This window comes from Oreochromis aureus, linkage group 1 (genome assembly GCF_013358895.1).
Source record: "Oreochromis aureus strain Israel breed Guangdong linkage group 1, ZZ_aureus, whole genome shotgun sequence".
In the NCBI taxonomy this organism is placed as follows: Eukaryota; Metazoa; Chordata; class Actinopteri; order Cichliformes; family Cichlidae; genus Oreochromis; species Oreochromis aureus.
Genome location: NC_052942.1, coordinates 19,676,360 through 19,688,980, shown reverse-complemented (window position 1 = coordinate 19,688,980; position 12,621 = coordinate 19,676,360). Strand labels below are relative to the sequence as shown.

General features: G+C 44.5%; 1 protein-coding gene across 1 annotated transcript; it reads right to left on the bottom strand.

Annotated features, from left to right (window-relative positions):
• Positions 1-9,893: 9,893 nt before the first annotated feature.
• Positions 9,894-10,755, bottom strand: LOC120440585. The gene is made up of 3 exons (XM_039613317.1): positions 10,560-10,755; positions 10,317-10,455; positions 9,894-10,185 (listed from the first exon to the last, which is right to left on the bottom strand). The coding sequence occupies exons 1-3, from the start codon at positions 10,753-10,755 to the stop codon at positions 9,894-9,896; spliced, it is 627 nt and encodes a 208-aa protein (XP_039469251.1).
• Positions 10,756-12,621: the final 1,866 nt, after the last annotated feature.

Genomic DNA, 12,621 nt, shown 5'->3' with positions numbered 1-12,621 from the left:
CGCTGGGGGTTCAGGAGAACCTCTCCAGCACTTCCTCGTCTCCGCTGGGGGTTCAGGTGAACCTCTCCAGCACTTCCTCGTCTCCGCTGGGGGTTCAGGTGAACCTCTCCAGCACTTCCTCGTCTCCGCTGGGGGTTCAGGAGAACCTCTCCAGCACTTCCTCGTCTCCGCTGGCGGCTCTGGAGAACCTCTCCAGCTGCTCCACGTCTCCGCTGGCGGCTCTGGTCAGCCCGGCCAGCACCTCCTCGTCTCCGCTGGCGGCTCTGGTCAGCCCGGCCAGCACCTCCTCGTCTCCGCTGGCGGGTCCAAGTCGCCTTCGCCGGGTCCGGCCTCTGCTTTTGTTCCGCCTGGTCCAGCTCCGGCTTCTGCTTCTGCTCCGCCTACGCCGTCGCCTGATCCAGCTCCGGCTTCTGCTCCGCCTGGTCCAGCTCCGGCTTCTGCTTCTGCTCCGCCTACGCCGTCGTCTGGTCCAGCCTCTGCTTCAGCTTCACCCTCGTCTGGTCCTGTCCCCACCAAGCCTCGACCAGTACGCCTGACGCTTGAGAGCCGCCGCCGTCTTCCACGCGGCCGGCCTCCGGACCCGCTCTGCAGCCGCCGCCGTCTTCCACGCGGCCGGCCTCCGGACCCGCTCTGCTGCCACTTCTCACGTGGCCGGCCCCCGGAACAGCCGGACTATGAACTTTTGTGCTGTCGCCCCCCGGATCGACCTTCTGTTCTCCATGGCCGCTGTTTCCCTGGGCTCCAGCATCTTTTGTTTTGGACTGTTTTTGTATGTTTCTGGGCTCTGTTTTGGTCTCATGCTCCTTGTGTTCTGTTTGGTTTCGGTCCCTCCGTCCTGGTCCCCCGCCTCCCGCCCTGGTTGGGTTGTTTTCCGTTTTCTTGTCTTTTGGTTCTCGGGTTTGGGCTGTCTGGAGTCAGCCCTTAAGGGGGAGGTACTGTCATGGTCCTGGGTCATTTTGACCCAGTGTTCTTAGTTTTCCTGTGGTTTTATATTTTGTTCTTTGTGTTCATAGGATTGTTTGGTATTTGGATTCCCCCCGTGTCCGTGCTTGTATTGTGGTGTTTGTTCTGGTACCGTGTTCCATCCTTTGTGTTCTGTATTCTCCTCATCCCCTCGTGTATTCCTTCTTGTTCTCTGCCTCTCTCTGTGCTCCTCTCTGTGTACTCTGTGTTGTGTTTATGGTCCACATCTTAGTGTCAGTATTTTCAGTTTCGTGTCCTCCCCACTCTGTCATAGGTGATTGTCCTCAGCTGTGTTCCCCGTGTGTTCCCACTTCGCTCATTACCTTCTGTGTATTTATGTCAGAGTATCCCTTTGTTCCGTGTTGCGTCGTCCCTCTAGGTTGTGTGCATTCCCTCGTGTCTTCCTAGTGCCTCAGCTCTAGTTTCCCCCCAGTATAGTTTTGTATGACTTATGTTCCTATTAATAAAGACCTGCCTTTTGAGTTATCCCCGCCTGTCTTGAGCCGTGCATTTGGGTCCTCTCTCGCCTTCACACAGCCGCCGCATGACAGCTGTCTCCTTCCTACCTTTGCCTCCACCATGGTGGGGGGGACGTAACACCAACACTGATCCCATCATAGTGCTTTTTCTGGCTCGTGGCCTTCAAATGAGACGAGGAAACAGAATTACTGATGTGATACCCTCTAGTGGCAGCACAGCCTAATTTGTACAAGCTTTTTTTCTTGTTTAGTTATAGGTAAATAGTTAAAAGTTGTTAGGAGAAGATTTTGTGGCTTGGTGTGATGAGTCCTTCCTTTCACTGAATGTGTCAAAAACTAAAGACATGATTATTGATTTTAGGAAGTCCTATTATAGCTCATCACCTACTATTATTACAACTGCTGATATTGGGATTGTGGAGAGTTGTAAGTATTTAGGTGTGGTGCTTGACCATAAACTGTGCTTTGAACCTCATGATGCCACTACTAAAAAGTTCAGCAAAGACTGTTCTTTTTAAGGAAAATTAGATATTTTAATGTCTCATCTGAGATGTTGTCTTTATTTTATAAAAGTTTTATTGAATCCGTTATGCCTTTTTGTATCTGTAACAGCTGTTGAAATGCTAGTGTTTCACTACTAGGTAGACTTGTAGTCAAAACCGCCTAATCTGAGACCAAGACCAAGACCAGAGGGTATCGAGACCAAGACAAGACCAAGACCAAGACCAAGTAGACGAGACCGAGACAAAAAAAGTCTTTAAACTGCAGCCAGATGGTGCTACGTTTACGGGTGTCCGGCATATTTATGTGTTTTTGCTTTCGCACAGCCCTCCTCACCGTTGTCTACTGTCTCACTCACTTACTGAGAGGACAGACGCATGCTCCACTTGACTGTCGCGTCTCTCACCCTCTGTTTTTTACATAATGATATTATCCTATATCCTCGCATGTGATTGGCCACAACATGGAGGGATTGGAGCATAGCTAAGCCACTGTGTGAGAGCTGAGCAGCAAAAGGAAATTAAGTGAGGGTAGAAATGACTGAAAGATTATAAGGCTCTGTTTTGAGTTTTGTTCAAAAAAGAATGACTTCATATAGGAAAAAAAATAAATATCACATATGCAGGACACCTTAAACTGTATCAAGACACAGGGACTAAACCCCAATTCAACCAGACCCAGAACTGATCCGGAATTAAAACAGGACTACAACAGTTCAAAATCAGGACTACTTAGAACCTAACCAAAACAGAACCAGAATCAAAACTAGATGATAGTAGCACTAAAAATCATCATAGACCTGCACTACACTTATTTTTTAATTCTACCAAAGTACACTATTTAGATTCAGAAAAGTTTATATAATTATTTGGCCTTCATAAGCCTGCATAACTTAATAAATATAGAATTTGAAAAGTAACAAATGGTATCTAAAAAGTTACACTATGTACTAGATACATGTTCTGATGAGTTTTGGCAAACAACCATTTGACTAACATGTGTGCCTCACCTGCTCTTGTTCCATCTCTTGTTACATTACCAATAAGTTTGATGTGTCACATGGCCCTCTTCCTATTGAAAAAACAAAAGTTGTATCCAAGATGGCTGACTTCTAAATGGCCACCATGGTCACCACCCATCTTGAGGAGTTTGCCCCCTCACATATACTAATGTGCCACAAACAGGACTTTAATATCACCAACCATTCCCATTTTATTACGGTGTATCCATATAAATGGTCCACCCTGTAGTGTTGAAAGTTAGGCAGATAGTCCTCCTTTGTCCTTGGTCCTTTGTAGCGTTTTAAAGCTAATACGCGGGAGTTTATCTTTCTAAAGGAAATTAGAAATATACGAATCCAGAGATCTGAACCAGTCTGGTGATGGTTTACTTAGGATCATTGAAAATAAATAATTGATTTTTGGTAAGACCAACATTTTTATTGAAGCAACCCTTCCATATGGGATAGAGATTTCCATCTCTCCAAAACTGCTAGACAGTCAAGCAATGACACTGGAGGCTCCAGGTCCAGATGGCTTTCCAGCAGAATTCTGGACAATTCTAGCACCAATTTTTCACAGAACGTTGCAGGAAATCAAGGAAAATGGCAGACTTCCACCAAATATGAATTCTGCTAACATTAGTCTCCTGCTAAAACCAGCCAAAGACCCTGTATTTCCCTGCGTTGTTCCAGGATCTCTTTGGGGAACTGGTCGTTCATGCTGAAGTCCGTAGATCAATATCAGCCTCTTTTATTTTTTTATTTTCTATGTTTTTTCTATTTTCTATGGGTCACATTCTCGGTAACAGAGTTGACCGAATCCCGTACCGTGGCGTTTTCAGCAGCAAGCATTTTCACCTGTTGCGGGCTGAATTCCAGGGATTCCCTCAGGGATTTAAATTCCCAGTGTAAAAAAGTGGACAATCAGTTAGCAATTGACTCCAGGAACGTCAGCAAAGTCTTTGCCGGCAGGCAACGTTTTGCCGGGAGTCTGCCGGGCGACATCTTTTTGATGATGGCATCTCATTTTTGGCCTAATCTGGGCCTACTTCATCACCATGTCCTCGAAGCACCGGTTGATGAAATCTTGGAGAGTGTCTAAGCTCTCCCTGCTGTCCTCCAGGGTGTTGGAGATGATTAAGCAGATGTGGTTGGTTATATGACAATTGAATAGTATATTTAGTATACTTGAAGCTTGAAGAAACGTTGGTTAAATTCTACGCTACCATTCGCTTTCTTTTCCGCCAAAATCTCCGGCATCTGATGTCACCTACAGCATGACTCCCTTACCTTTCCCGTCACTTCCATCACTTACCTCTTTTCAAATAGTGTTTCAAAAAGATCTGAGCCAGAACCACCCTCTGCTTATTCGTATCTGACATTACAGCAGCAATTAAAGAAACATAGAAGACTAGTCAGTACATATGTCATTACTCTGACGTAACAACAACAACAACAACAACAAACTTTATTTATATAGCACATTTAAAAACCAGTGGTAAGGTGCATCCAAGGCTGTCTTTGCAATGAGGTGGTCCTTTAAAGGCGTCAGTGCACCACCCACTATTTCTTTGCTTCTACTGGACTGCTGCAGCTCATATCATTTAGCATTTTATAAATATCACTTTTGTCTCATTTGGGAATACTGAGCTTTGTTTGTTTTTCATTATATCAGTGTCCTTACAGTGTTTTACTAGTTTTTTCAGTTATAGTCTTCACCTGTTTGTGTGAATGATATCAAAGACATTAAGGAAGTTTCATCTACAATGTTTATGGGTTGATGGAGCAACATCACATACCCACTTCAGCACCTCAGTTATTTATGTATTCCATGAAATTTTCTCATTTTTCATATTCACTGACAGTTTGGACTCAAGCATCATCATCTATAATTTAAGCATCTGACTTCTTCATTCAATCAGAGTCTGAAAATAATGTATAAAAAGACAGTTCAGTAGATCATTGTCACTTTTAAAGAAATATAAGTTACTTACTTTTGAGAGTTTTATTAATTTCTCAGAGTTTTTAAAAAATTAGTTTTCAAATATATAAACAATCTGGCTCTAGTGTGTCTTTCTAGATACATTCAAAGACAAGATATTGGATTACTAGGAGTCTGGTGGATGGCAACTATGAAAACCACAACGCAGATCTAAATGTGGACAATCAACATACGTCCAACTGAAACCAAACTGATTACACTCTTTTACAGTAAAGGTCAAAGGCTGGTTAAAGTTAAATCATTTTAATCATTTTAATTTTATCACAATCATTTTAATATTAAAATTTTACATTTATCCATACTTTTGGAAATAATTTAAATTTCTCTGTCCCTATCTGTCTATCTTTCTCGGTCTTTCTTATACTATATTTTATACTATGTATATTCATTGTAGTTTTGGTTTTATAGTGTAACTTAATGTTGTAAATCTTGTTTGTGTATTTTGAATGTAGGAACCCAACAAGGGACAAGGGTTGAAGTTCAGCAATAACTGTAAACTCTATGAATCACATCTAAGAGTTGAAATGTTGAAATTCATTGTCCCTTTTAAATAATTAAATCAAAATTGAAATTGAAATTTGCCCTTTTTGTCTCTGCTTTGGTTTATGCATCTTTCCTGTCAGCTTGATCCATTCACTAGACAATTTGGGATATCCAAAAAGGGTGGCATGATACATTAATCAGCTAATGCTGGCTTGCATGGTCAGCAAGGTGCATCCAGCAGGTAAAGGGGTGCACCAAACTGAGTTGTGCAGACAAAGATGCTTGCTCATAAGTATCTATGTAGCAGAAACAGTTGAATTTCACTCACCAAAACTAGTGTGCAAACTCATTGGATAGTTTGTTTGTAGGTACATTAGATACACAGCAATAAATAATTTAGTCAGGTTATTATTTTACTCCAAAAGGCACGAACACCGCAAAGATCATCAAACAGTCCAGTTCAGTGATTCATATTAGCTGAAGTCAGGACTCCCCTATTACTCACAACATCCTGCATATCTTTAAGCACAAATACAAATAACATGAGTGAGTTACATTAGAGTTTCTTAACTGTGGAGCTGCAGTTCATGATTTTTGTTTCTTTCACCAGGTTGCAAATGTGTTTATTTCATTTTCTAGCCTGCTGCTTAAAGACATCACAAAGAAAAAGTAGAAAATTACCACAAAAGAAATATGACCAGCAGTCATAGGATGAGCACAGAGTCTTAGGTGGGAGTGAGTGTGCTTGACATTTAGTGAGGCTTGTAAAACAAAATAAAGTCCTTACTTACTGAAATTTGTCTGGCTTACAGTTTTAAAGACATCAGTGAAATGCTCCATCCCCCACCACGCTCCGCTGTGATGTGTCCTTTTGACCCCACTGATGTAAGATATTTATGTGAGTCACACAGAGATATGTTTCCAACATTCAAACTATGTAAACTGCCATTTGCCATTGGTTTTGACTCCTGTTCCCACAGGAGTTCCTGACAAGTTTCAATATTTACATTTTTCTATGGCGTCAAAATGCAGCAGACTGAACAAGGGGAGGATGAACATGGTGCAGAGCTCTTGCTTTGTTCTTCAAAGGGAAACTGTTCCTCATCCCCAAAATATCTGAAGTGCTGTCACATGGACTCAGTGGAATTTGAAGCATTTACAGGCTCCATCTTGTAACTGTCAAAATGCTAAGTGTTGAGGGTAAGTGTCGTTATTGTTTTGGAATGCCTGTTCTGCTATCATTGTCTCTTCCTGTATTTTTGGAGTTATGTAAAAAATAAAATAAATTCACGTGAATGGTGTTGCTCAACTTATCTAATTTCATATCCACTCATTTCATTCAAAGCCTTCTGAAGGTGTATTTGGATAACTGTTTGGTGCCTGTCCTGATTTGGTGAAAAGTAAAAGTATCTTAGTTGATCTTAATGGATAAACAGAGTCTGATGGCACTTGGGGTATTTTTCAAGTAGCTGCAGAAAAAATAAAAAAAATAAAAACGCCATGTAAATTTTTTTTTTTTCAACATATATGACGCAGACTTGCCCGCAGGGAAATCGTGGATATCGTGGGTCACAGAGAATCGTGTAATGCTGGCGGCAGGCTGAACCAGATGTTCTCAAGTTTTCAAAATTGATCTTAGTTGATGGACGATTGATAAATATTTAAGCAAGGGGCTAGTCTTTTCTCCTTTTGTAAGGCATACCCTCCCATAAATATTATATCTCACAGGTCTTGCACCTGACCCCTATGGGTTGGGTGAAATGTGTGCCAGGCAGCGGCCGGGAGCAGAGGCCCTGGTGGACCGATCCCCAGCTACCGAGACTAGCAACTGGGACATGGAATGTCACCTCTCTTGTGGGGAAGGAGCCTGAGTTAGTGCATGAGGTTGAGAGGTACCGGCTAGATATAGTTGAGCTAATCTCAATGCATGGCTTGGGCTCTGGAACCAGTCTCCTGGAGAGGGGCTGGACTCTGTCTCAGTCTGGTGGGCTAGGGTGGGTATCCTAGTATCCCCTCCGCTTGCTGCATGTATGTTGGGGTTTCTCTCGGTGGATGAGAGGGTTTGTTCCCTGCACTTTCGGGTCAGGGAATGGGTCCTGACAGTTGTTTGCACTTATGCGACAAAATACAGTTCAGAGTACCCAGCCTTCTTGGAGTCCTTGGAGTGGGGTGCTTGAGGGTGCTCCACCTGGGGACTCTGTTGTCCTACTGGGAGACTTCAACACTCATGTGGGCAACGACAGTGAGACCTGGAGGGGCATGACTGGGAGGAACGGCCTCCCAGATCTTAACCCGTGCAGTGTTTTGTTGTTGGACTTCTGTGCAAACTACAGTTTGTCCATAACGAACACCATGTCCATAAGTGCACATGGCACCAGGACACCCTAGGCTGCAGGTCGATGATTGATTTTGTAATTGTATCACCAGACCTGTGGCCATATGTTCTGGACACTCAGGTAAAGAGAGGGGCTGAGCTGTCAACTGATCACCAATTGGTGAGTTGCATCTGGTGGTGGGGGAGGATGCTGGGACAGACCTAGCACAAATAAATGTGTAGTGAGCCTGTGCTTGAAAGGCCTGAGGGCAAGGGACCACCAGGCTGAAGAAGGAGTCCTATAGGGCTTCGTTAGCCTGTGGGACTTTGGTGGCAGCTGATAGATACTGACAGGCCAAGCGGAATGCGCCCCGGCAGTGGCTGAAGCAAAACCTTGGGCGTGGGACGATTTGGAAGAAGGAAATGGAAAAAGACTTTCGGACTGCCTTGTAGAGATTCTGGCAAACAATCAGGCGTCTCAGGAGGGGAAAGCGGTGCTCTACCTGCACTTTGTATATTGCAGATGGAGCACTGCTGACTTCGACGGAGAACATTGTCAGGGGGTGGAAGGAATACTTCAAGGACCTCCTTAATCCTACTGGCACATCTTCTGCGGAGGAAGCAGAGTCTGGGGACGAGGGGGATGACTTGCTGGGTTCGAAGTTACTGAGGCAGTTAAATAACTCCTTGGTGGCAGAACACCTGGGCCCGTATCCCTAAAGAATCTTTGTGCAAAAAGTGGCTCCTAGCGGGCAAATTCTAAGAAAATTCTCAGAGTCATGACGTTTACTTAGAATTTCCCCAAAAAGTGACACGACAATCCCAGTTAATATAAAAGCTATTCCTCAAGATTCCTAGCGCTTAAAAGGGCTCCTAAGGCGAGATTTGCTAAGAGCAGGGAAGAGGACTTTTAGTGGCTTAGGAGTTCCCCTAAGCAGCTGCACAAAATGGCCAACAGAAGAGGCAGGAGAGATGTCCTGCAAACACTGGATGACAGGGAATTATTGAGACGCTACAGATTGGATTGTGCAGGAATCATGTTTGTGGTGGATCTCCTTAGAGATGCAATTACTTCACCAACTCGACGCCACAACGCTATTACACCGGAGACGAAAGTAATCACAACCCTGAGGTATTTGGCAACCGGGAAAATGCAACAATGCAGCAGTGATGACTTGGGTCTGTCCCAATCCTCCATCAGCAGAGTCATCCGCCAAACACTGACAGCTTTGTCACAACCTAATATTGTGACACAATTTGTTTCATTCCCGCTGGATGCCCGCACTTTACACACACATAAAAGGGCATTTATGGACATTGCAGGATTCCCTGGCGTTGTGGGTGTAATTGATGGAACACATGTGAGAATAATTGCGCCATCAGAGGACGAGGCTGTCTTTGTTAACAAGAGGAATTTCCACAGCATCAATGTGCAAATAGTGTTCAATGCGGCCTGTAAGATTTTGGACATTGTGGCGAAATGGCCAGGCTCCACACATGATGCGAGAATGCTCTCCGAGAGTGGCATCAGACAGCTTTTTGAGAGACGCTATGTGCCAGCTAATTGCCACTTGTTAGGGGACAGTGGCTACCCATGCAAACCATGGCTCCTTACACCTTACCTCCAGCCACGCCAAGGGCCCCAACTAAACTATAACAGTTAAGCCAAACAATACAAAAATCATGGAAATGAAATGCAAGCAATATGTTAGAGCATCCAAGTAGTGCAATATTTCCATCGAATAATTAAAGGTCTCTGTATTCTATTGTAGGGCCCACAAGACAACAAGAGCGGTGGTGGAGCGTGGCATAGGCCAGCTTAAGAGGCGCTTTCATGTTCTCCACGGAGAGGTGCGGCTGAGGCCTGAAAAAGTCAGCAAAGTCGTCATAGCCTGTGCAATATTACACAATATTTGCAAGGTTAGACAGATTGCAGAACCTCTGGAGGATGGTGATGAGGATGAGGATGAAGACAACAATGAGGATGGTGGTGAAGAAGATATTTACATTCCACAGGGGAACCTAGCCCAGAGTGCAGAGTGGACTGCCTTACAGGGCAAACTTCACAAATTTACATTTCAGGCAAGCTGTAGCCCCATGTCTTTTGAGAACTTGTGATGGTATTAAGAACTACCACAGTTTTACTGCACATCACCTGCAATTGTTAAATGCAAGACACAGAACACAATCTGTAAATGGTTTATTTTTTAGGTGTTCAATTTTAAGGCGGTAGTACTCCTGAAGGGAAAGGACTTTTTTTTGTTGTTCAAGCACATCAATTGTGAGTTGCAATCTGCTCTCCTGCAGGGATGTTGACGGAGCAGGTGCTGCGGATGGGAATGGTGTTTGATCCGCCGGGCTATCCTGAGTAGCAGCTGCAGATGGTTCAGGCGGCAATCTCATCGGCAAACTTGATGGGCCCGGTTCTTGTGATGGCTCCATGCTACAGAAATACATAGGCCTAGTTTAATTATTGTTTTGATTAAATTAATTTGATACAATGAGCATGGATAACACATGAAATGGCTTCTGCAATGAATAAACACTGTAGATATGAATAACCCTGTGTCCTACCTTTGCTGCACTTCAAGGGCCTGCATCATTGATGTGTCAATGCCTGTTGGCAGCCCAGTGACACTGACCTCAGAGTGTCCCAGAACTTGAAAGACAGTGTCGGCCACCTGGGACAGCCGCTTTGCGGGTGGTCCACCCCCTAGAAAGAAACAGTCAATGAACACAGTACTTAGGCATGTAAATTAACTTTGCCAGCAGGAGCAAGTTGCCAGATTATGTGGTAGGCTATAATATTTTGCTCACCTGTGAGTGAGGATTCCCGCTTGTGTGCTGCAATCTCATCTTTTGCCTTGGACTGCAGCACATACCACCTTTTCTCACAATCGTCGCCTGTCCGCACCACCAGTGGAAAAGAGGCATTGATTGTTTGGGATATTGTGTCCCAGGCGCGCCTTTTGCCTTGGCTAGTGACAGTTGGGGCAAATTTTCCTCGTAACATACCTTTATGTTCGTTCACCAACTGGGCCAGCAACAAACCTTGCTCCTCAGTCCAGTTCGGCTTGCGAGTCCTTTTTTTTCTCCATTTTCTGTGTTTGTAGGATATTTGTTAACAAGCCTTTATAAATAGACCAGCCAGCAATCACAGACACTGATAAAAGCTGAGCTGTGTTACCCTCGTTAAGACCACACTGGACTTGTAACGTTGTGATTTCTACTTCATTAGGGACAGCCCCTTGAGATAGGCCATCTTGTTTTCAATGGGGTCCATATGGGAGTGAAAGTACAAAATATGCCAGCTAGGATATTAATATGAGCAAATAAGACACGAATCATTATTTGAACAGGGTGTAATGAGTTTAAGTTTTCACATATTTTAGATTCTAATGTTAGGCTATAACCCTTACAGCTTACTATTCATTTTCCAGATATTTTCTTGAATGTGAAATATTATTTACAATTACAGTCAGCATAAGATTAGAGTGTATAATTATGTTTATTGATTTGAGGGTACACCCTTTGCTCATTCTCACCAAAAGCTCATTTCCATCAAACTTGTAGGATCAACCAATCACGGCTTTTGAAATGATGACTCATACCTAGCAACGGGGTCAACCACACCTCCTCACTAAGATAGGATTTTCCATCCATTCCTTGCTCAGAGTTCACTGAAAATGTTCTGGAATCACTTCTAAGCTAAAACTCCTGGCAAGGAATTTTTAGGTTAAGTTAGGAGCTCTCTGAGAGGATTCTCAGAATCTTTAGGGATACGGGCCCTGGTGTGGATGAGGTCCGCCCTGAGTTCCTGAAGGCTCTGAATGTTGTAGGGCTGTCTTGGTTGACATGCCTCTGCAATGTTGCTTGGAGATCAGGGACGGTACCTCTGGATTGGTGTGTTCCAACTATAGGGGGATCACACTCATCAGCTTCCCTGGGAATGTGTGTGCCAGGGTGCTGGAAAGGAGAGTCCATCCGTTAGTTGAACTTCGGGATACAGGAGGAGTAATGTAGTTTTCATCCTGGTTGTGGAACACTGGACCAGCTCTTTATCCTCTCAAGGGTACTTGAGGGTGCATGGGAGTTTGCACCAACCAGTCTACATGTGTTTTGTGGACTTCGAGAAGGCATTCGACCGTGTCCCTCGGAGTATCTGCTGGGAGGTGCTTCAGTAGTATGGGCCCATTGCTTCGGGCCATTCGGTCCTTATACAACCGTTGCAAGAGCTTGGTCCGCATAACCGGCAATAAGGGTGATGGACTCCGCCAGTGCTGCCATTTGTCACTGATTCTGTTCGTAATTTTTATAGACAGAATTTCTAGGCGTAGCCAAGTGGTGGAAGGGTTTTACTTGTGTGGTCTCAGAATCTCATCTCTGCTTCTCGCAGATAATGTTTTTCTGTTGGCTTCATCGGGTGATGGCCTCCAGCTCGCACTGGAACAGGTTGCAGCCGAGTGTGAAGCGGTGGGAATGAGAATCAGCACCTCCAAATCTAAGGCCAGGGTCCCCAGCTGGAAAAAGGTGGAGTCCCCACTCTGGGTCAGGGACAATTTCCTGCCCCAAAGTGAAGGGGTTGGAGCGGGAGATCAACAGACGGATTGGTGCTGTGGCTGCAGTGATGCGGACACTGTACTGGTCTGTTGTGGTAAAGAGAGAGCTGAGTGTAAAAGCGAAGCCTTCGATTTACCGGTCGATCTACGTCCCTACCCTCACCTATGGTCACAAGCTGTGTGTAGTGGCTGAAAGAACGAGATCGCGTATACAAGCGGTGGAAATGGGCTTCCTCCGAAGGGTGGCTGGCCTCTCCCTTAGAGATAGGGTGAGAAGTACAGCCAACCAGGAGGGTTGGCAAAAGGTGAACCGCGTTATA

What these genes read in the sequence shown, in the direction of transcription:
- LOC120440585 (XM_039613317.1), bottom strand. Translation starts at nt 10,755, where the DNA reads ATGTTACGAGGAAAATTTGCCCCAACTGTCACTAGCCAAGGCAAAAGG. An exon ending in GCGGGAATCCTCACTCACAG is followed by an intron (nt 10,456 to 10,559) that starts GTGAGCAAAATA and finishes GTTTCTTTCTAG; the next exon opens with GGGGTGGACCACCCGCAAAG. An exon ending in GCCCTTGAAGTGCAGCAAAG is followed by an intron (nt 10,186 to 10,316) that starts GTAGGACACAGG and finishes GTATTTCTGTAG; the next exon opens with CATGGAGCCATCACAAGAAC.